This window comes from Sinohyriopsis cumingii, chromosome 17 (assembly GCF_028554795.1).
Source record: "Sinohyriopsis cumingii isolate HCF-2022 chromosome 17, ASM2855479v2, whole genome shotgun sequence".
Classification (NCBI taxonomy): Eukaryota; Metazoa; Mollusca; class Bivalvia; order Unionida; family Unionidae; genus Sinohyriopsis; species Sinohyriopsis cumingii.
This window is the reverse complement of record NC_142977.1, coordinates 105,389,446-105,413,763: the sequence shown is the minus strand read 5'-3', so window position 1 is coordinate 105,413,763 and position 24,318 is coordinate 105,389,446. Positions and strand designations below refer to the sequence as shown.

Here is a 24,318-nt window from a genome sequence, read left to right as displayed (position 1 = left end):
AGGATATCCCTTCTGCATGGAAAGGTGGCCTTATTTTTAGGAATGAAATAATAAAAATGTACAAGTTGGATGCCAAGAGTCAAGGTGTGGCTTCTTTTTTAAATGGGCCATTAAAGTGGGAGATAACTCTTTTAAAAATTTTAAGTAATTATTTGGTTTTGTTACTATAAATAATTGCTTAGTTATTATTGTATGAAATTGAGATATAGTGAAGGATATTGATGGTGGTGATATTGTTACATGGCGGATGCATTAATTTTTCTTGGAAATCCATTTTTGAAGTATGGTGAAAAATGATATTAAGAAATGTACATAAATTCATAGAGTGGGAAAGGGCCCTACTATTAATACAAAAGATCGTTGTTCATTAGATCTTTAAGTTTATGATTTTTAGCCAATTCATGAAAATTGGTACTCTGTGAAATTTGTTGTTGATTGAAGTTTTTAACAAGATATGAGCATACCATTTAGAAATCATTTGATAGACTTGAAAACTTGAAATTTTGACAACTTGAAATTTCTCTTTTGGTGGTCACTTCTCGTAACTGGAATCATATTAAAGAAAAACATTAGGGCATGTATTTCAGGTCTGTCTGTTAAAATAGCATGTTGACTATGTTTGACAAATGCATAAAGATTTCCTCTTTGAATTGAGCCATTTACTGATAAAGGTCTTAATGTTAATTAATATATATATACAACAAAAAAAAAATTGCATTCAGTGTAATTATTAATTATAAAAGTTGCATTAATTACATTTCATTTTTCAGAAATAGAATTAAATCTTGAAATGATGTTTTTACATCATCATTCGTTTCATTGAGCCTGATACAAATAACCCTTGTGCTTGGAGCTGGTCATGTCATTTATTTTTGTGGGATTCAATTGTTATGGCTTTCAGAAAATTTTAGTTTTTGTTAGCAAATGCATATTACACTGGGAGTGAAATGATTCACCGATGCATCAATAATTTTGCCATTTTGATGCAAACATTGATACAAAAATGGGGGATAATTTAAACAAAAGAATGCTTATGTTATAAAAGTTACCTTTTATCTTTAATGGCCATGAATAATTATTACTTGCTTGTTTCTTTATTCTTCAAATGTCTATTGATATGTATCATAACACATGTTGTATTTTCAATATATGTATCAGTACAAGGCAAGACATATAGTTTAATCCCTCTGTTATACACAGTAAATACATTTCTCTTTCTCTGAAACAACAGCTGTTGTATTGTTATTTCAGTCCAGTCTCTATATGAGAATTCTCACCCAGATTACCTGAGTTACATCTATTTGGTGGCACCGATTTCTCTGGTCCTTCTCAACCCTGTTGGCTTCACAATGATGGAGATCAGTCGTCGAAAGTCCAGCACAGCTGCCAGCTCACGGAAAATCATGGTGGTCCTGCACATCATGAAGGATGTATTGTTTAATCCCATAGTGTTTATGACTGTCATAGGAATTGTGGGTAACTTCCTCTTCAAGAGGCATGTCCCTTATATCCTTGATGATATCTTAAATGTTCTAGGTGAGTCATATGTTTGCTTTAGTCTGATATAATTACAATAAAAATTAATTGTTAATTTTATATCATTTCTACTCTAGTTCACAATTGTGTACTTGCCTGTATGATGAAGATGAGAGCTATGGTCCTACACCAGACATTGGTGTTGGCATCCACACACATACAAGCATTTAATTTACAGGTTATTGCATCCAGACAACAGTTTGGAATCAGTTTCATATTATTTACCCTCGGGGTGGCTGAACTTGTAACAAAAAGGTCTGTCAATTTGGGGTCAAAAGGTCAGAAGTCAGCCTCACTAACTGGATGAAAAGAAAAACGGTGTCTGCACAAATTTTCACTTGTTGACTGTGTACCGTCACAAATATTTGAGAATGAATTGCATATTGAGTAAGAAAGAAGCCTGTTGATGTGGGATTAAAATGTCAAATATCAACTAAACTGACTGAAAGGAGAAAATTTTTAGGTTTTTTTTTGTGTATAATAATAACTTTATATCAGGACCATGTACTTTGACCAAAGTTCCAGACCTCATAATGTAACCAAAGTATGTGGAGGGCTTGCACATTATGTATGGAAGAAGCATTTGATTTTTGTTTCGAACAATCACAGATACATTGGATTTCAGAATAACATGTTCAAAGAAAAGTTCCTTGACCAACTATGTGGCCTTTAGTTAATAAAGAAACCTATTGATTCTGGGGTCTAAAGGTTAGAGGTCATGGTCATGGTAGTTCAGGACTGCATGCCTTGACCAAAAGTCAAGGTCCTTGTGATCAGTTGGTCAGTAATCTCTAGGTCAACCATACCCTCCTTGTGCCTCTATAGAGAACTATTAAACATGGGCAGGCAATACTGTGCCATTCATGGTACTCTTGTTTGCACACTGTATACATTTTGTCATAACCTGGAATTGTGAAACACTTAAATAATTTCGGTTAAATTTTGTTTTAAGTTTGTTAGCTCTGCTGGTCATAGGGATGGGGTGTTGTTTGTCTTCTGTTGGCCATTTGCATCTGGCTGTTAGGACAACTTTATTAGCACTACTTCTTTTAAACTACTTGGATGGTTGCCATTAAACTTTACATAAATAAACTCATTCTATGGTCTAGTAGTCCCAGAATGAGAATGATCCCATTGGACTATCTAGCAGCCACAGCAGTCAGCTTGGAAATCTTGTTATCACTACTCCTACTGGATGGAAGGCAATAATAGTGTGAGGTTTTTACTGACTTCTTATCCTCTATTGATCTACTAGACCCTAAATGAAAATGGTTCCAGTTTGATGTCCCAATATGGCCACCATGGCCTCCCTCTTGAAAATCTTGTTATCACTACTCTTTCTGAATGGAAGCATATAAATATGAAGTTTTCACCACAAGACTTCTTATGATATCTAATTGCTCATAAACTAATATGGTGATGATGGAATGAATTGCCCACTGAACTTAGACACAAAGACACAGTGATCACATTCAAGAGTGCTCTTAAAACTCACTTATTTTGGCTGCTAGAACAAATTTAAAGACCTAATGTTTCCTACCTTAAATATTTTCCGCATGTTTTTTTGTTTTCTAATTTTATGGTGTTTGTTTTTGTAATCATATCATTATATATGTTTTTTATGTTATATGTGTTGTCTAATGTTGTAAAGCACTTAGAGCTTCTAAAGATCAGGCGCTATACAAAGTCCTCATCATTATTATTATTATTATCTGACCTCTAATATAGTTACCACAATGGTCATCATAAAACATGATGAAATGTAGAGCTGGGAGCCATGAAATATTTTGTACTGTGATATACTGCAGTATTTCTGACATACCATGATATGCACAGTGGTGTACCAGAATTATATTAGAGAATAATGATTTCAGGTTCTGTGGCGATGGCTTGACGCTTTTCTTATTTTTAAAGTTTATGTTAATAGCAGGGACCCGGATATAAGGCATTAGTCTTTACAGGTCACTTACATCTCACCAGGGTTCGAGCCTCTGGCTCAACTAACATGGGTATGTTAGAAAGCTTGGCAATAGCTTTCCGTGGATCGGTGGTTCTTACCAGGATTTTCCCCAGGTTCTTCTGCCACTAGATGTACTGGTCACATTGTTCATCCAATCATTTGCTGAAAAATGGTGTTAAACCCACAGCAACAACAACAATCTGTCAATAGTTGGAAAAAATATCTTGGTCTGATTTATAGCAGCATGACACCATATTGTATCTGTTATTTTGTTTGAAAAAATAATAATCTTGAGATAAAAGGAAATCAAAATATCTCAGCTTTAAAAAAATCCCAGCCCCCCACCCCTGCCCCTGAAAATTAATGGTCAGTACCTTGTAGTAGATGAATTGCAATGTGTATATTAATTCTTGTATAAATTGTAATCTAAAAACTAACTAAAGTGGAATGATTCAGCGTACACTGTAGCTCACATCCTGCAGGAAAGATATTGTGCTGACATTAAAGAGAATATTGATAAAAATAGAAAGTGTTGACACTGAAGCCTACATTTTACTTGTTAAACTATTGATATAATAGGGAGGGAAACTTGAAGAGGGATGCTAACACCTGGGACAAGATATTTATCAAAAAAGGCCAGTAAACACAAAAGACACTTACTCAACAAATGAGAAAATATATAATGTGGATTTGGAAACTTATTTAAATTAAAACAGAAGACTGAAAATCATAGGATGATTTGTGGTCTTACAATGGAATACATGTGCTTAACACATTATCATATACTAGTAAATTACTGTAAAATGACATTTTTTAAAATCTAAAATTCTTACAAAATTGGATTTGGCTCGAATATCTTTCACATCCCACTGTGTTGGCATAAGTGACGCATGTCAAACATGTGATTAAAGAATCATAAATATAATTATATATGTAATATTCTAAATTAATGTCACACTGACAAATATTTTATGAAAATGATAATACTAACTTTTTTAATATCTTAAAATGAAAAATTAAAGCATGCTGTTAATATCATTTGTAATAAATTTGTTTTTGTTGTTGTTGTAGGGTTTAATGCCATTTTTCAGCACGAGATATACTATACGTGGTGGCCATTATTAATGGTGGAGGAAGAACCCAGGAAATCCCTGGAAAGAATCACTGACTCACAAGAAGGCACTAGCAAGCTTCCTCACATACCCACATTGGCCGAATCTGAGACTCAAACCCATGCCAACAGAGTTGAGATGACAGTGATCTGTAACGATGAGCACTTTAGACCACTCGACCATTCAGGGCCCAAATAAATTTGTAACAAGATTACTCTGTAATTTCCATATACATGTATTCCTTACTGACGGAAACTACCTAAGTACCAGTACATTGAACAAGTTTTTATGTTACGTGTTTAGACTCGTATAAACAGTAACACAAGAAAGAGTGAAAACAACAAGCTCTGAAAAATTTAACAAGTAATTTATTTCCCTGGATACATTCTTTAAAAAAAATAACAAAAATAAGAACTTATGGGTTTAAGAATCAAATCCAAGAATAATCCACAAATAAAATTTTAGAAGTCCTAATAATGAAATGTTCTAATGAATTCAAGTTCGAGTCCTGACGAAGAATCCAAGATGGAAGGTGATAACGTATGCTGTATCCTATACAGTGCTGTTGTCTACATTTCCTTATAGAAATACAAGAAATTACACTCCAGTGTTGGAAATCTGAAGAAAATTTTTCAGAAATGTCTTTGTTCAAGAATTCTGTATGAGCACTCAAATATTTCCAGAGAAACAAATTAATCTTTTAGAATCCAAATAATCTGAACAAAAATTAACATATAACTTGAAAACTGGCTACAACAGAAGAAAACGACTTGACATCAAGTGTTTTAAGCCCAGACTGAGATTATTTCTCTAAAACAATGGTTATGCAGTAATTTTGAGATGCAGAATAGGTACCTATATAAGGGTCACTTGATCATGTTTACATCACTTACTCTCAACATGGACAAAAACCAATCATTTGTCCCTAAGAATAAAATTGAAAAAAAGTTGTTTACATCACAAAAACTATTTACAAGTCTAGAGTCACTTATCCAATACAGCCTTGATCTCACCCTTATTATTCCCACAATAAAAATAAATTTAAAAAAAAAGAACTTGTTCATGTGGCTGTTACTAATTTTGAATTAAGGTCAGGAACTAGGTCAGCTTTAAGTGTTTACAAATGAACAGTCATGGTCAAACTATTTTCTGGAAAAAATTTCCAAATCACATAAGCAAGATTATATTATAATTGCGTGTAATAGAATAAAAAAATTTAAAGCTGACAAACAAACAATAAAATTAAAATAAGTATAAATTAAATCAGAAATACGTAACAAAGTACTGTTGTAGTCACCACTGGAAACAAATACCATGGTAAAGCAGTATACCAGTAATGTGATGCATCTCTAATGGATGATCCTGTCAACATTGGTTTTCATCACAAGACTTATTGTAATGTTTACTTGGTTCAAAATGAAAATGGTGTTAATGTGATATATGGTATGTCCACCATTTCTGCTATCTTGAAAATCTTGTTATCGCTACTCCTGCTAAGCAGAAATTCATATCAGGATGAGGTTTTCACAGGAAGATTTCTTTTGCTGTCTAGTTGCTGATCTGACTAGTAATGTGGCCACCATGGTCGCCATCTTGAAAATCTTCTTGTCATCCTAACTAGAAAGTCTTATCGACATGGGTTTTTACCTAAAGGCTTCTTATGATGTCTCGCCTAAATGAAAATAATGTTGATCTAACATCCAGTATGGCCACCATCTTAAAACTCGGGTACTTTTCATAATTGGTTGGTCATATTCACATGGGTTTTCCCCAAAAAACTTTTAATGATGTTGGTCCTAAAGAAAATGGTGCTGATCTTACGCTGAATGTGGCTGCCACAATGGCTAATTTGAAAATCTAACATTAAAAAATATCAGGTGGTTCAACACTCAGCAGTTAAAAAGAAGAATGACTCTTATCTTGATTTCCTATAAATTATTTTCAGTTAATTAAACATCAATCCATTCAATTTCTTAACCTGTCAGTGCTTGAGTCATTAAAATAGATAATTATGTTATCTCTGTTGGTATGAAACCAAAGAAGGTCACTTTGACCTACATCTCACTTTTTTGAAACTTAGTTTAAGAGTCTGCATTTAGTTCCAAACTACACACAAAAATCTGTGCCCTTTGTAATACTATCCTGTCCAGAAGCATGGTGCTTGGTCTATGTATGCATATTGACGTGCATTAAGTATCACTATGTCCTGTAATGCAATTGACCCTTATGCACAGGAAGGTCATTTTTGGCTCATGTTTTGCTCTTCATTGACTTGGGTTAAATTTTATGTTTGATGTTCATTTCTCAGGCACTGTTCATGTTAGAATGATGAAATTATCGATGATATGCATTTCCATGCCACACCCTTACAACAAGAGATGGCCTCTAGGGGTGGACAGTGAAAATAACTTCCAGAACAGATTGAATGGTGATTTTAGCTGTGCTGGTCATAGACCTGAAGAGCTTGTGGGATGGCCAATTGTCTGTTGTCGTACAAATCGTTATGAAAGATCATGCCATAAGCTCTTCCAGTAGCTAACCAGTCTAGCTAAAAAAAAAAACATTTATTTTAAAATGCTAAGTTTATAAATACTGAAATATTTATAGCTTTGCATCATTTTAAATGTCTCATGATGAAGTTTGGCAGCTCACTAATTTTCCTTTTGTGTGTGCAGGTAATGCATTTAGTGCAACAGCACTTTTCTACCTTGGTATCAGTCTGGTTGGTCGAGTCCAGGGCACTATTGGACTGGGTCTTGTTGTGCCTATGCTACTTATAGCAGCTAAATGGTAAGTGGTATAACAAGACATCCAATTAAAACAAATAATTGTTTATAGTGGTATAACCAGACAGCCAATTAAAACACATAATTGTTTATAGTGGTATAACCCGACATCTAATTAAAACACAATTGTTTATAGTGGTGTAACCAGACATCCAATTAAAACACATAATTATTTATACTGGTATAACCAGACATCCAATTAAAACATATAATTGTTTATACTGGTATAACCAGACATCCAATTAAAACACATAATTGTTTATGTAGTGCATATTTTTGTTTTCTGTTGAGTTTGGTTCTTGGTATATGACAGTCACTGTGTAAATATACAGCAAATACCTAACACAGGATGAAATTTAAATTAAATTTGGTATATGACAGTCACTGTGTAAATATACAGCAAATACCTAACACAGGATGAAATTTAAATTAAATTTAGATTTAAATGATGCCAAAGCTTATTCATGCAGTCAAAGCTTTTGTTTTAAACAACTTTTTTATAAACAAATGGTAATAGTTAAGTCCTTTAGTTAGCATTAAGTTACTAAAATGAAATGTCTCAAGATTTATATATTATGAATTTGTAAGAAAGTGTACTATATGTACTGTATGTTTTCTTGACTATTTATTCTTTTCAATCCACCCATTTAAGACTGCTACACGTTATATATAGCACACATGCACATGCTCACTTGTCACCAGGTTTAAAATATCTGTTGTGATGTACAATATTGAAAGAGTGGCATAACAGAAAAGCCCAAATGTTCTCCATATTTTATTTTTTAATGGTGTTGAGATTAAACATTTTCATTACATAGCACTATATGCTTTTCTTTCATCTTGTAACACCTGTGGATTTTTTTTAGATAAAATTATTTAATACTATTGTAAGTTATGAATTCTGTCATGTCAGTCCAAATTTGGACTTGAAAAGGATTCGATATTTAGTCCTTTGGATAGAAGTTGTTGTGTTTTTTTTCTTAGCAAATATCATTATTTAAAGTGTGCTTTTTATTTCCAGCCTGATGTTGCCATTAGTAACCTGGCAGGTGGTGGGTATGCTAGAGGACAGTAACAGTAATGATTCTCGTTCCCTCAGTATGTATGGCTTTCTCTATGGCACATTCCCCACAGCGCCATCTGTCTTCCTGTATGCCAGCCAGTTTTCCATAGCTACAGATGTTGTGAGTTTTTTCTTTCTGGTATAAAAGCATATTTATAGAAATAAAAAATTTGCTTTTGCAAGATAAATTTCATCACTAATTACCACATTATTGTTGTTCACATTATCATAATTATCTGAATTAATGATTCTCCCAGTTGAGACATTCCTCATTCCTCACTTTGGATTTCATTGATCAAACAGGTTATAAAGTATTAAGTTTTATACAGTAATATGCACACAATTGTATGATAATTGCATTACAGGACATCGTGATACTTAATGTTAACGTAATATGTGTTGCGCTATATTTGGATGGTCATGTGATCAAGTTAGAGTTAAATAAGCTTCTGTTTAATTTGCATCTTGTCAACTCTGACCACACTGGCAGACAGAATGGAATGGTGTTGGTGAATGTCAGCAACCAGTTCATTGCCCCCCCCCCCCATAATTTGCATTACATTCCATACCAGTTGCAAGGTTATTGATTCATTTTCAGTCTCTCTTGAAGAATTTTGACCAATAAGGCCGTCAGATGGCAAATCTGCATTTTTATTTGGAGCCAGTTCGACACTACTTCATTCTTCATGTCTGCCATTTGTGGCTGCTGCTATGCAACAGGTGGGATAACTGGTGCAGTTCAGACATTTTGTTGGTGAACACATCTTTCAGAAATCATTTTGGGGTTTTATAACAACGGAGACAAACTTCTAATGTAACAAATGAAGGCTGAAGAAGAAACTAATATTATACTATTTTAAGAAATACCCTTAAAAAAATCACCAGGATCCATAGCATAGTATGCCCATAATAATAAGAAATCTTGTCAATGAGAATAACTAATTTTAACACCCTAATGGATTTTTCACACACCTTCATGCCCTGTGTTGGTTCTTATGGGCCATTTTTTGTTTCACAAGCATTTATAAAGGGAGGTATGTATGGAAATGTCAGAACCCTCACATGATCTTTTTGCAACAGGCAACAACTGGCTCAGAATGTTTTTGCAATAGGATCGATGTTTGATTTTGTATCCATGAATATATTTTAGCAATCTGAACACAGCCTAGTCTTGCCAATTGAAAAATCCTGTCATGCTTTGGAGTCAGTGTAATATATGGCATGTGTTCTGAATGGCAGTAGCACAGCACACTTGCCAGTTCCATTACAACATAAGCTAACTCACAGATTGAATAAAGAGATGCCTTTCTCTTCATGTCCACCTTACTTAATGAACACCATAAAGCCACAGTTGGATCACAGCCACTGTTGTCCAATTTGCTCTTCCATGGTCATATATAGGAAGTTATTTTACATGGGTGTGACATACAAGAGCTCAACCCTAATTTCAGAGTAGACACCAGAAAGATAAGTAGGACCCCTCTCTAAGGCATGACAAACAGGGAAACAGACCTATCAGCCGTTTTCTCCAATGAAAACAGTTTCTTAGGGTCACTGACTGAGATAAAGATTGCTTCCATCACAGTTTCTCACCATATCAGCCTCCATGCCCACACAAAATATGATCATACCATCCTTTTCACAAGTGGGCAGGTGGGTGTTGAAGTATCTGCTACAGAATGGGAAGGACTTTTCGCAGATAATCTTTGGTTCTTACAAATCTTTGATGATCTCTAGATCATGTTAGTACCTTTCTCCCATTATCAATCCTCCCTTTGCTACAGGTGTCTCAACAGGCTCATTTAGAGTACAAGAGATAAACAGTCTCATTTAGAGTACAAGAGATAGACAGTCTCTTTTAGAGTACAAGAGATAGACAGTCTCATTTAGAGTACAAGAGATAGACAGTCTCTTTACAAAAAGGGCATTAGCAGTGTTGAAATGTAAAGCTGTGAAGATTTTATATCAGACTGTTCTTGGTTTCAAAGGCTGATGGTTCAACTGGTGCCAGTCTGTCTCAGCCTTCTCATTTGGAAAATCATGGTTCAGAATAAAGACATTGACAGACCGCTCCAGTGGCCTAGTGGTTAGAGCATCTGCCTCGGATGGGGGAGGTCACAGGTTCGAACCACAGCTGAGTCGTACCAAAGACGTTAAGAAATGGTACTAGCAGCTGCCTTGCTTGGCGCTCAGCATTAAGAGGTTAGTGTTAGGACTGGTCAGCCTGGGGTCAGGATAATGTGACTGGGTGGGACATGATGCCATATGTCTTCACCATGATGCCCTAGTGCTTAACATCACAATGGACTGTCACACTGCAGACATTGTACTAATATGTCTGAAAAGTTGTTAAAGCTAGATTAAAAATCCTAAACACACACACGCACACACACACATGTGCGACATTGAGACAAGCTCTCATCACCATTCAGGAGAGAGATTTTTACATTCATGGATATGATAGACCCATACAGGGCACTTCCTTGGGTCATCAACAAAATCATATTTCAGAACTATCCTCTACATCCTTTACTTCCAACAACCTTGATTGCATTCTCCAAAAGATTGAGGTGAGTTACGTTTTAGATCAAAAGATGAAATCCTATGTTTCAGTTCTGTTTTCTGTTGGATTCCATTACAACAGTAAAAAGTCTGATATTGTCAGATCCCGTCATTTTATCTACTTTTATATGGAATTCAAAATATATTTAAACAGGGATTGTCTCTCTTTAGAATGTACCATGATGATATCTGATATTCTCTCAAAGAATCACATCTCAGCATGGGAATTTCTTTACCTGTATGGTTGTCTTAGTACAGCAGCAGATCTCATCATTGTAGGCCATGTTTTTACAAGATCTATGCATATGATTGCTTTGTTCTAGTGGCAACAAGCTTTGTCTTCTGAGTCAAGTGCTGCCAGTTTTCAGATACACAAAATCCCATCTTAATAAATAGAAGAATCTTATTTGGCTTACAGTAGGTATTCCCTTGCAGATCAGCCTCCTGGCTTTATAATCTGCATCAGTGCCAACATGGCAGGCAGGGGTGTCCACCTCTTGCCCTCGTTTCAGGAGCTCAGCTGAGTGTGGCCCCTTAATGAGTGTTCATTACCAGAGTACACATCAATCTCCTGGAGATGACGACCATAGTGAATGCATTTCAGTTGTGGTAGGAGACAGTGTCTAAAAAGGCCACTTCCATTATATCTGACAACTCTACTGTGATAAATTATATCAGAAGGCATTGTGGGATCAAACTTCTCAGACCTCTGCCTAGAGTTTTGGGATTTCTCAGGTGGTGTCATCATCTCCAAATCTACATACAAGTCCATCACATTATGTTCAGACTCATTGTTTTAATGGACTATCTGCCAGAATTAGTTAATTTAAACCAAATCATATGTTCACCCATCAGTAATTAGACAAACCAGTGCTCACCAGAATTGACACTTGGGGAAATATTTGCAACAAGGTGGTATGCAAAGCTACCCATCTTTTTTCTCCAGTTCCAGATCCAAAAGTCAGAGTAGTAGAGAACTGGAGCAGTCCATCAAGTGGGAAATTCATAGATAAATGATCTGTTAACTTGGCATTGGATATTCTTGGTTAAATCTTGGTCTTTCTGCATCTGCTTAATATTAAGCAACCATTAATGCAGATGTTTCTTTCTAATCAGGAATTGTTGAACCTGCATGCCTGACTCATAACAGGCAATCCCTTAAGAGCAAACAATTTTCAGAACAAATGGTGGATGGAATTACTTGGGCAAGAATGCCCACCACATTGAAAGCATGCGAAGAGAAGTAGAGTCTTCTGTCATTGGTGTGAGCCACACACATCTTTCCTTTAAGAGTATTAATACAGCATAACTTTCCTCTTTGGCATTTGAAGACATGCTAGACATGCTAGTCAACATGACCATAAACGGCTGCCATTCCACAATATCAGAAAAGGTTCATTATCATGGAAGGGATGACATAGATCAAAGCACGGACCTTTTTACCTTCTGGCAAAATTTGATTTATCTTGATTGGAGACTTTGGCTTTGTGTTCAACATCGAATCTACTTTGGGTTCTGACATGGCTGCATTTTGAACCTGTCAAACCTAGATGTCTGGAACCTCCTTGAGTCACTCCTTGTACAAAACTTGCTTCCTGGCCATTTTAGCTACAACAGGCAGAATCATTGAGATACATGCCTTGTTGTTTGATCTGAACTGTCTGCAGTCCTGTCACAATGATATGGTTTCAGTTATGATGCCTTCTGATTTCATTGCAAAAATACAGGCCCCTGCTCATAAAGTTCAGCCCTTTATTGTAAAACCTCTTTCCATATTGAACCTTTTGCCAAGTGCATATGCTGAATCCTGTCAAGGCTTTGAAGTGTTACCTGGTACAAATCAGGCCAATGAAATCAGGGAGATTAATGTAATGCAAGAGTTTGCACTGACCAGCCATACAAATGGAAATAGACATTCAGCATTAATAGTCTGCACTGACCAGCCATTCAAATGGAAATAAACATTCAGCATTAATAGTCTGCAGTGACCAGCCATGCAAATGGAAATAGACATACAGCATTAATAGTCTGCAGTGACCAGCCATGCAAATGGAAATAGACATACAGCATTAATGGTCTGCAGTGACCAGCCATGCAAATGGAAATAGACATTCAGCATTAATAGTCTGCAGTGACCAGCCATGCAAATGGAAATAGACATACAGCATTAATGGTCTGCACTGACCAGCCATGCAAATGGAAATAGACATTCAGCATTAATAGTCTGCAGTGACCAGCCATGCAAATGGAAATAGACATACAGCATTAATGGTCTGCAGTGACCAGCCATGCAAATGGAAATAGACATACAGCATTAATGGTCTGCAGTGACCAGCCATGCAAATGGAAATAGACATTCAGCATTAATAGTCTGCAGTGACCAGCCATGCAAATGGAAATAGACATTCAGCATTAATAGTCTGCAGTGACCAGCCATGCAAATGGAAATAGACATTCAGCATTAATAGTCTGCACTGACCAGCCATGCAAATGGGAATAAACATTCAGCATTAATAGTCTGCATGCTGTTCCAGTTACAGACTTTTGTACACATCCGGAGTCCATTATGGGAAAGCTAGTTTGTGATACTGTTTCACATTGGCCTAAATTTGATCAATCTTCGTATTTTCGCTACAAACGCATTAGATGTTCTTAAAGAAGAAAAAGTTTTGGACTTGAAAACTTGTCACAAGCCACTGCAGTTTTAATTTCTGTGAAGACATTTCTGATATTTTTTTAGATTATGTTTCCTGACAGGGCCATTGCTGAGCAGTATGCATGTAGAGAACGGAAGTCTGCATATCTTGCCAACTTTGGTATAGCACCACATTTTTCTGCTCTTCTAGAGCAAAAAAATCAACGGAAAGACATTTGTGGTTTTGTTTGATGAAAGCTTGAATGGTACTTGTAGTTCCACTGAATTTCTAACAGCAAATACAGCTTGCTTTGCAGTAGTTTTTTAATCTTATTCCTTTCCTGTACCTATTTTGGAGGCATTTCAACTTGTATCTTGAATCTTTGTTACTCCATGAGAATCTGGGTTCCGTCCTTGACTTGTCCTTGAATATTTTTCACATAAACCAGTATGAACCCTGGGCTGTTGTTACAAGCATAGCATTCAAGTACAGCTGTTCATGGAATGGAAGTGAGAGACAACTTTTTCCAACTTTTACCTCAGTATTTTCATCCTAAATGGCTCATATTGACGAGGCATGACCAATAGTATTCAGTACATCAAACATAAAATTTTACCCAAGTCAATAAAGAGCAAAATATAAGCCAAAAAGTACCTTCTTGTGCATACGGGTGTAATGCACTTCAAGACACATCCATACCATGTCATTTGGCAGCTTCAGAATGATTTGACCTCTTGACTTTAACTTAGATTTGCAAGGCTAGTAGTAATACTTATAATGTATTATAATGATGTGCATATTATCGAAGAAACATTGTACTTCAAACATTTGTTTTCTAACCCAATAAATACATATGGTGTATTGTTGTTGTTGTAGGGTTTAACGCCATTTTTCAGCACACGATAGGCTATACATGGCGGCCAGTATTAATGGTGGAGGAAGAACCCGGGAAATCCCCAGAAAGAGCCACTAACGCTCGAGAAGATACTGGCAAGCTTTCTCACGTACCCACATTGGCCAAATCCGAGACTCAAACCCACGCAGACAGAGGTGAGATGGCAGTGATCCATAACGGAGAGAGCTTTAGACCACTCGGCCACTCGGGGCCCCGATAAGGTGTATATCATTTAGCAACTTTATTGTGGAGTACCACTGTATTTCTGATGTACTATGATTGATTTGACTCACTTCAGATTGCAACTGGAATGGTGGCATGTACCTTTCTGTCAGCACCACTGATGTTTGTGTCAGCCAAGATGATGACGGTTGTGGTAAATAATGAGATGGATTACAAGAACATGCTGCAGACCACCTCTTTTGATGTCAGCATCATTGGTCTGGTGTGTGGGGTATGTACAATACACAACACTAGGGTTGTCATTAATATGAGAAGTAGGAGAGATTTAATTAATGTAATGGGGATGTGGGCAAGAGGATTAACAGCTTCAAAAAATAACCTTTGGTAAAAGCAAAACATTTTGGAAAAAGTCACCATCCCACATCTAATGACACCCATGTAGCTTTCGTTTTGTTACACTATTTCATAGTTTGAGAAATTTAATACTGTTTTGGATCGTTGCAAGAGTTTGATATGTGTCGATAAGAAATTAAGACGTTTGATGCCTGTCTGACTACAGTTACTTAGTTTTGCCAGATTTAACATTTATTGATGAAGAATTTCTAGTCATCTCAGTGAACATAATTCTGACCATTCAAGAATTAAGATGCGGTAGTCCCAATCTGACCATATAATAGTCCTTAGCTAAACATATTGTAGTCCATAGCTAATAATATAGTAGTCCACAGCAAATCTGACATTAATCCCTAGTAACCATATAGTAGTCCCTAGCTAACCATTAGCAGATTTATGAAGATAGAAATCATTTATTGTTATATTGCATTTATAATGAAGTATTCTGTCTAGTACCTGTATACACATAACACACATATTTGTGTAGAATCTGAGCCCAACTGCACACTGTATAGATCCATATCTGCCATTACATAATGCTCCAGCAGATCTGGATCTCTGCAGTTTGTTTGGAGAAACCAGTACAACAAGCTACATAGTGCTTGATCTGCAATCACATATTGTCAGCATATCAGGGTCTGTCTTCTTTGTAGTACGACACCACTTTTAAGCGAATATATACAGTATATAGTGTCTGTGAGGTGAGGTCCAAGCGTTCAGTTTGTTTGATTTTTAAAAATTGTATGGTCAAGTTTTATTCACGGGATTTGGTAAATTTTTAAAGAAGACAGATTGGGAGGAAATCGAAGGGTTGGTTGGTTGGTTTTTAAAGCCACATTCCGCTCCATTATTGGCTATACCATACTAAGGAAATGGGAGCTAAGTGTCTGTACTAAAGACACACATCAAGGCAGCCAACACTGGGCTGGTCATGATAGATATTGAACCCTTGTTTAATGGATTATGAGTTGATGCTCTACTATTTTAGTTAGGAAAGGAGTTTTGGGGCTCAGACTTGTATCAGAATGAACATTTAAGCTGAGCTTTCAAAATTCTCAAATCTTCCACTCCTAGCCTCCTGGCATCTTGACTTCCCCTTTAGAAAACCTACATATTAAGACAGGCTATAGCTGGGACACAATGTTATACCTAATGACTAATTAATTCTTTGACTCATATGCACACTTTTTTAAAATCACAAAATTTGTAGTGGACTGGTACATTATAGCAGGGACTAGTGTAAATTTGTTTTGAAATCAGGCATCTCTTGTTAGATAAAAACACAGATTTGCAAACTAAAGTCTTGCTGCATGTTTTCTACCAGTTTACACCAATCATTTATTCATCTTTTTCATATATGAGTTTCTTTTATACAGTTTGCAATCAGCCAAAAATGTTTTTAGCAACTTCTTGTTAATAGCTTGGAATTTAATGGTAAAAGAACTGTTTTTGTTTTATTGTGGTATTATTTTAATGTCATTTAAATTCATGACGGACATTACTGATGTCTAGTTATTGTGCAAGTCTTATGCATATTATCCAAACTGCTAACGGGCTGGGGCTGCACCCATTTTTGAAGGGGAGGGATATGTGAACTTTAGAATATGTAAATGTTACCAGCCTTAGTGTGGAAAAGTATACGGACATTGTTTTGATTTCAGTAAGAGGATGTCATGTGTATTCAGGGTTCAGATAAATAACTTCTATTTCATTCCAGGCCTGGGTTCTGGGGCTGATGGTGTTGAGTCGAAAATATCGAAGGATACCACATCTGTTCCTTGTTTGTCTGGTCATCTCACAGGTATATTCACCCAATATGAAATTGTTTTGGGGTTGTAGATTTCAGTTTATATGTAAAGTATCTTTCTTTCCTGTTCAGTGTAACTATTATTTCATCTTGCAAGGACTTCTTCAGCATGAGGGATCACACAGATCCCTGCCGGAATGAAGAAATCTCACTCTTCAGTATGCATTAGTGTGTAAAAATTGTGTACAGATGTACTGCTTAGAGATAAAGGAAATAAAAGGGGAGATAAGATGTGTTCATCATTCACATTTTTTCCAGTATTTGTTATATTGGCTCTTGTGATCGAGAGCTTGCATGAGTTTAAAAATGAATTTATGTTGTATCATTAAAATGTTGGTTGAGTTAAGTTAAGAGCAGGAGTTTATGTATGTTAATTATGTCTTTATCTTCGTTCAGACTTTTCTTAGACTATTAAAAAAAAAAGGTAAAACTGACATGACATTCAGTTTGGAGATATTTTACTAGGGTTGTGTTTCTTACAATACTGCATAACCTGTGTAGTGAAATGGTCAACTGTCCAGTTATGCCAGCCAGGTGAGCAATATCAGGCCACTTGTGCCTCTGTTTCAGGACAGAGATTGTCAGTCTTTTAAATTCCGGTCATCACTGTCTATGTGATCATTATTGGCATTGATTTAGGTCCCCTTCATGAAGACAGCAGAGCTCCAAAAAAAGTTTTTTTAGACATAGGCCCTGGGCTGGTGATTTAAATAAACTCACAAGCCCTGACTGAAATTCCACAAGCCTGGACAGTTCATATCTGTCAGCTCTCAAGCCAGGAGAAACCTCCCCCAATTTTGGAGGTACCTCCCAATTTCATAATATCTCCAGATTTTTCGCAGAGAATTCAAGATTATTACATTATGTCAGTTTTCATTTCTCAAAAAAAACATACATAAATAGATATATCGTGTGCAATCCACAGATTCCATATTCTATTTTATCACTTGTGAGTACTGCTGTGATGAAATAATTAATGTCACACAACCAGGTTTTTTTTCTTCAGTAAATAGAATGTTAAGATTAAACATTATTCACATACATTTCAGATTTGTTAAAACCTTACAACAGTACGATAGTAAATTTTTTTTGTCACCAATTAGTTTCAATCAAATGAATGATCACTGTGAATGCTGATTAATTTTCTCTGCAAACAAAATTGCATCTCCATTTCCACCAAAGAAACTCAGCCTGTAAACACTGGCATTCCATTATGTAAACTTTAATTACCATGATTAAATTAAAAGAAGGAATAAAACAAAATATACCATGCAGTATATGTGCCCCAAATAACTAATTCAGAGTAAATAGTTCCTTTAGTAAACAGTGTTACATACCTTAAGAGTTAAACCTAAGGAAATAAGGTGGGATATTAGATTTGGGAAAAATAGTTGCCTCATAAACAGTGACTTGTGACTCCAAATTTGAACTATTAAAATGAAGTCCTAGGCATCATAGGTTACAACAAAATATGGCATAGTTTATTTGCCAGCCAATTGCTAGTGCTTAAACACACACTGTAACACATGGTTTCTTTGAAAGTATGTATGAAGGGCAGTCCTTTTCACAAGATAAATGCAATGATAAGGATTAATTGTTAATTAGTCAGAATGGCCTTATGCTTGTGTACTTCAGTTTCCCCTTTAGCTATTATGCAGTTTAGCCACAGCTGACCAGAATATGAAAATGTGGGCATGTCCTGGGCGAAAATAAGGCGTCTCACAGGGAGAAATGGGGCATCCCATGGGCACTCACACATTGGGGCAAGGGGTGGGAGCAATAGTCACCTCTTCCGATTTCACCTTTAAACATGTTTGGGCCATAACATTTCATAGCTGACCACTATGTGACCCTCCTCCCCCCCCCAAGTTTCTTCGGGTGCCTCTGGCGCGTCCTTTGAGAATTTCACCCTTATTGGACCTGGAAGATCGGTCAATATTTATTGAAACCAGTGCTTAAAAAATGCCACGTAAAAACCTCCCTGTTTTGAGTCCCACTCTCACTATTTTATTTGTTATTCTCCCTACTTGGCTTCTGAAAATTTGACAGTCCTATTTCCACTTGCCCAAAATTTCCCTTTTTTAATATTGTTACACAACATTGCAGTAGCTACATTTCGAATATGAATTTGATAAAAATGAATTACACTTGGATACTGTTCTCATAACTGAAATGATCATGCTTTGCATTATATATATATATATATATATATATATATATATATATATATATATATATATATATATATATATATATATATATATATATATTTATATATATGCAGTAAAATCTGATGCAAAAGAGGTGCTGCCGCTGTTCACAAACTTGACAAAAATATATATTCATAGCGGCTAAAACATTCTCATTCAAGGTAATAATATGTAATAACTTTTGTTCTTGTACATGCGTCTATCATCTCTTTGATTTACCTATAATGGCTTGTTCCACTTCCTGATCCTGTCTCTGCAAATTAGCACAATGGGTTCACCAACTGCTACGTTTAACACGTCTCACTAGCTATTGTTAATGTGAAACTTGGATTTTATGCCTGACCTTTTTTCCTTTAATTGCCGCTATATAAACTGCTCAAGGGATAGTTTTATATTAGTTCCAATCATTACAGATTACCATTTATACATACTGCATGTAACGGGCATAGACTGAATGTTTTTTTTTATTTGTTCATTGGATTTTTTGTTGATTTTTTTTTTTAAGATTACTGAAAATTGTGTTTTCTCTAGGTTTGGGAGTACGAAATTGTATTTTTTTGCAAAACTTTTTTGTTGTTGTTGTTGTTGTGGGGTTTAATGCCATTTTTCAGCACACGATAGGCTATACATGGCGGCCAGTATTAATGGTGGAGAAAGAACCCAAGAAAACCCCGGGAAGAACCACCGACCCACGAGAAGCTACTGACAAGCTTTCTCACATACCCACATTGGCTGAATCCTAGACTCGAACCGCCGCAGACAGTGGTAATCTGATTTAGATTGCACAGTGTTATGGCATGTATGTCAACATCTTGAAAAGTACATTTACTCATTTCATCGGCTTGATCAAAGTTTCATAAGGTAAGCTATTTTTTTGTTGACAAACAAGATGGGCCCAAACTAAAATTAGAGGGGCCCTGGACATCGGGCTATCAGATTTTTGGAGCATTGCCTATAGTAATCATGTTCTCCACATTTAATTTCTGCACGATAGCAGTATTTGAAATTTCTGGATTATAACCAGATTTGGTTTGAAGCTTTACACTTATGAAACCTCAAAGAATTAAATGTTAATCCTTGTGTGGAGGAATTATGACCCCTGCTTGGCCATCTTTCCAAACTTTATTTCATCAGTTAAAATTTATCAAGGATTATTGGATTTCAAGCAAATTTTGAATGTAGATTTATATTGATAAGTTCTTGAATAAGTTTGATTTCCAGCTTTTAACATCATTGTTGCCCGTTATTTTCCATCCTCTTGACTTTGGTTTCTGTTGCATAACTTTACTATGATTTTTTTAATTAAGACCATATTTACGATGGAATGAACCATTATATTGCTAAAACTTAAGTTAATAAAAAATCGAGTATTCCAAGATTTCAACAGCATTTCTTCACCAAGGATTGTTGGATTTCAACCAGATTTATACTGATGAGATCTTGAAATGAATTTGATTTGTCAATATTCCACAGAAGCAGTTTTGAGAAGTTATGCTCTCTGATTACCAGTTCTTCTGAATGGTTTCTGCAGCCTCTATTTAACTGGCATTGTTGGATTTCAGTCAAATTTGACATGCGTCTTTATAATGATCAGACATTGAATGGGTTTGATTTTGAGCATTCTGTGTCATTTTGAGGAGTTGTTTCCCCTGAACGCCCATTCTTTGTTTTCCAAAGCAAGTTCTTCCTCTTAAAGCCCTGCTGAATACATTTTAGTTAGATGGGCCTTTATGATGCATTCATGACTAATAATTTTAGTTTACCTATCTTTCAGATGTTGGGATGTGTTGGAATGATAATCTACAATGGAATGGATACAGATAGAACTTGGCAGCACTATATACAGTTTGTAGTGTTGCTGTCAGGAATATTCTCCAGCCGATGTTGGACAGCCATGATTTCCCTGGCACTTTACTGGCTTAATTGTCATAGTCTCTGTTTTGTCCTACGCATGAAATTTTGGCTGTTTCTATTTGGCTTTGGGTGAGTGATTTTAGCTCTCCAATACAATGTTTGAAGGAAATGCTAGCAGAAGTTACAAACTTTAGTTTTATGGAGCTTTTCTCCATTCATACACAAAACATCTTTCCCCGAATCATATCTGTATTTCTTCTGTAAATATTTGTACCCAATCTTGATACTTTAGGGAGAACTATTACTATCTCTCAAATCCAGGACTCCCAGATACTACTTTTACATAAAGTGAGCTAAAAGTTGTCTGCCAACCTGGATGGCAGTCTGGCAGAGTGTTCTCTCCTTAAGTATAAGGATTGGTTGCAAAATCTATGAATGCCCTACTATGTATTTAAATTTGTTTACCAAACATACTACAAATGATGAAATTGCAAATCCTTCTAAATGTTGAAGAAAGAAGTATAAAAGCTTTTACTAACAGATTTAACCGCTCAGGTGGCCTAGTAGTTAGAGCGTCCACCTCAGATGCAGGAAGTCGTTGGTTCGATCCCTGGCCGAGTCATAACAAAGACTTACAAAAATGGTACTAACAGCATTGCTGGGTGCTCAGCATTAAGAGGTTAGTGTTAGGACTGGTCGGCCTGGTATTAGGATAATGCGACTGGTGGAACATCATGCTACATGTCTGCGGCATGATGCCCAAGTGCTAGACATCACTATAAACTGCCACACTGCAGACATCATAGCGATATGACTGAAAAATTGTTAGAGCTGCATTAAAAATCCAAATCACACACACATACTAACAGATTTCCCAATCTGCACCACACCACTTACAGTGAGTCTTAATAGAAAGTTGCATGGAGCTCTTCTGATTTTTCTTATAGTTGTTTGTGGGTTTAGGGCATAGGATAACATCAATGCATACCAAAATGCATATTTAATACTGTTTGTCATCCTTAAATGACATGGGCGGTAACATAGATTTAAAAGTCCGTGAGTCTGGTGGGAAAAAAATGAGCATCATTAAAAGCTTCGCATGTTGTGTTTACTTTCAGTTTGCCTTTATTTGGAACAGGCCTTTTGTTATTGATTGGAAGTCATCACATGAAGAATGAAGTGGATCCTGCATTCCACTATGGCGAGAACCAGGTAAAGACTTTAATACATTTTTTAGAGAAATAATTATTGTTTTAAAGAAATTGCCACATTAGGACCATTATAGCAAAATGTACAGATTATGAAGTTGGAGTATAGGTAGTCTGAATTTTCAGTAAGAGAGGGGAATAAATTAAAAATATTACATAGGTGGTTCTCAACAGTTAGGATGTACTTTTGAGAGGGGGACTGATATAAGTTGAAGTTGTTTGGCTACATGCATGTTGGAGAGAATTCTCAGACACCTATGATACTTTCAGCTACTGTGACAAACATTTTATCACATGTGGTCATCATGGATATTGCAACATACGGTTGATAAAATGGCTGCTCCCATGTACTCGAAAAACTAGTCGAAACTTGTCCAAAGTAAACTAACTTTAGCAGCTATTAAAGTAGGGAAAATTCATTTTTGCTAGATTAGATAATACCAGCTTCTCAAAGTTCAATGAATGAATTAAGTAATAGCATTATAGCTGGGTTGCACCGTAATATATAAAGAGTAAGAAAATGTTATGTTAACAATACCTAAGATATACATCGTCTGTTTTAAATAACCAGGATTACCATTTAGGAAAACTGATGTGGATATGTGAGAAAGCTTGCCAGTAGCTTCTCGTGGGTTGGTGGTTCTTTCCAGGGTTTTCCCGGGTTTATCCTCCACCATTAATACTGGCTGCCATGTATAGCCTATCATGTGCTGAAAAATGGCATTAAACCGTACAACAACAACATTTAGGAAAACCTGGGAACATATTTTTTATTTAAATATCAAACTTTATGTAAGGTGTGAAACCTGTAAAACACAGCCATAATAAATAGAGTATATTTGCTTGTAACAAGTAAATATATGTCATCAGGTGGGTGAAAAACTTTTTTATGAAGGGCAGGAGTTGTTCATTCATGAGATGACATATCTGTTGCTCACTTTGAAGAAGCAAATTTTCCTTGTACTTTATGCTCAATCATATTGGCTAGCAAAATATGCATATCAAATTGAAGTAGCAGATTTATTATGGTATCCTACATTGTAATGTCAGCTGTGCACTTTTTATGTTCTTCTGTGTTTTGAGTATATTTGTATGGAAAATATCAGTAGTAACATAATTCTATTTTCTAATTAAGGGCAAAAATACATAAGCAGATTAATTGGAGAAGCAAGTATAACCATGCTGGTGGATCTGAAACTGATACTCTTGCATGAAAGTCGGGCTTACTTACAACTGGATCAAGGAAGTGGTCATTTTTCTTTTAAGTCTGTAGTTTATAATAGTGGGTTTTCTCTGAAGGTGGCACTATGAAAACCAGCTCAAAATGGTCAATGTTAACTGTACGTGTCGAAACACACTTCATTGCAGATGATGCAAAGGCATCCAGATGCACCTGTATGCAAATTTGACTGAGGCATCAAAAGGTGCTTCCATGTAAGAAAGCTTGCCAGTAGCTTCTCGTGGGTCGGTGGTTCTTTCCGGGGTTTTCCAGGTTCTTCCTCCACCATTAATACTGGCTGCCATGTATAGTCTATCGTGCTGAAAAATGGCGTTAAACCCCACAACAACAACAACAACAACAACAACAAAAGGTGCTTCCATTGGAACATGGTAGAGGCTTAAATTTGGTTTGAACCAACCACAAAATTGTCAAAAATTGGTATCCTTATGAAGCTTAGTGAATTTCTGCTTTCATAAATTCAGGACTTCTGGAGCTTATTTTAGATTATGTGTATTGATGTTATATATTTCTAGGCTATTTGTACCCTTCCTTAAGGGCCAGATAGATATATTTCTAGGCTATTTGTACCCTTCCTTAAGGGCCAGATAGGTATATTTCTAGGCTATTTGTACCCTTCCTTAAGGGCCAGATAGATATATTTCCTGGCCATTTGTATCCTTTCTTAATGGCCACATACTGATATTTCCTGGCTATTTGTATCCTTTCTTAATGGCCACATAGATATATTTCCAGGACATTTGTACCCTTCCTTAAGGGCCGGATAGATATATTTCCTGGCCATTTGTATCCTTTCTTAATGGCCAAATAGTGATATTTCCAGGATATTTGTACCCTTCCTTAAGGGCCTGATAGATATATTTCCTGGCCATT

At 36.0% G+C, this 24,318-nt stretch overlaps 1 protein-coding gene across 4 annotated transcripts in view; it reads left to right on the top strand.

The window, feature by feature from the left end:
• LOC149779611 (lysosomal cholesterol signaling protein-like) overlaps nucleotides 1–24,318 on the top strand; it is an 85,194-nt gene that overhangs the window by 24,304 nt on the left and 36,572 nt on the right. For all 4 annotated transcript variants that reach the window (XM_089940395.1, XM_089940399.1, XM_089940397.1 and 1 more), the window contains exons 3-9: nucleotides 1,252–1,536; nucleotides 7,284–7,398; nucleotides 8,416–8,578; nucleotides 14,849–15,004; nucleotides 16,844–16,927; nucleotides 20,918–21,126; nucleotides 22,116–22,209. In XM_089940395.1, coding sequence (XP_089796521.1) covers nucleotides 1,252–1,536; nucleotides 7,284–7,398; nucleotides 8,416–8,578; nucleotides 14,849–15,004; nucleotides 16,844–16,927; nucleotides 20,918–21,126; nucleotides 22,116–22,209 — 1,106 coding nt within the window. The remainder of the gene's footprint in view (nucleotides 1–1,251; nucleotides 1,537–7,283; nucleotides 7,399–8,415; nucleotides 8,579–14,848; nucleotides 15,005–16,843; nucleotides 16,928–20,917; nucleotides 21,127–22,115; nucleotides 22,210–24,318) is intronic.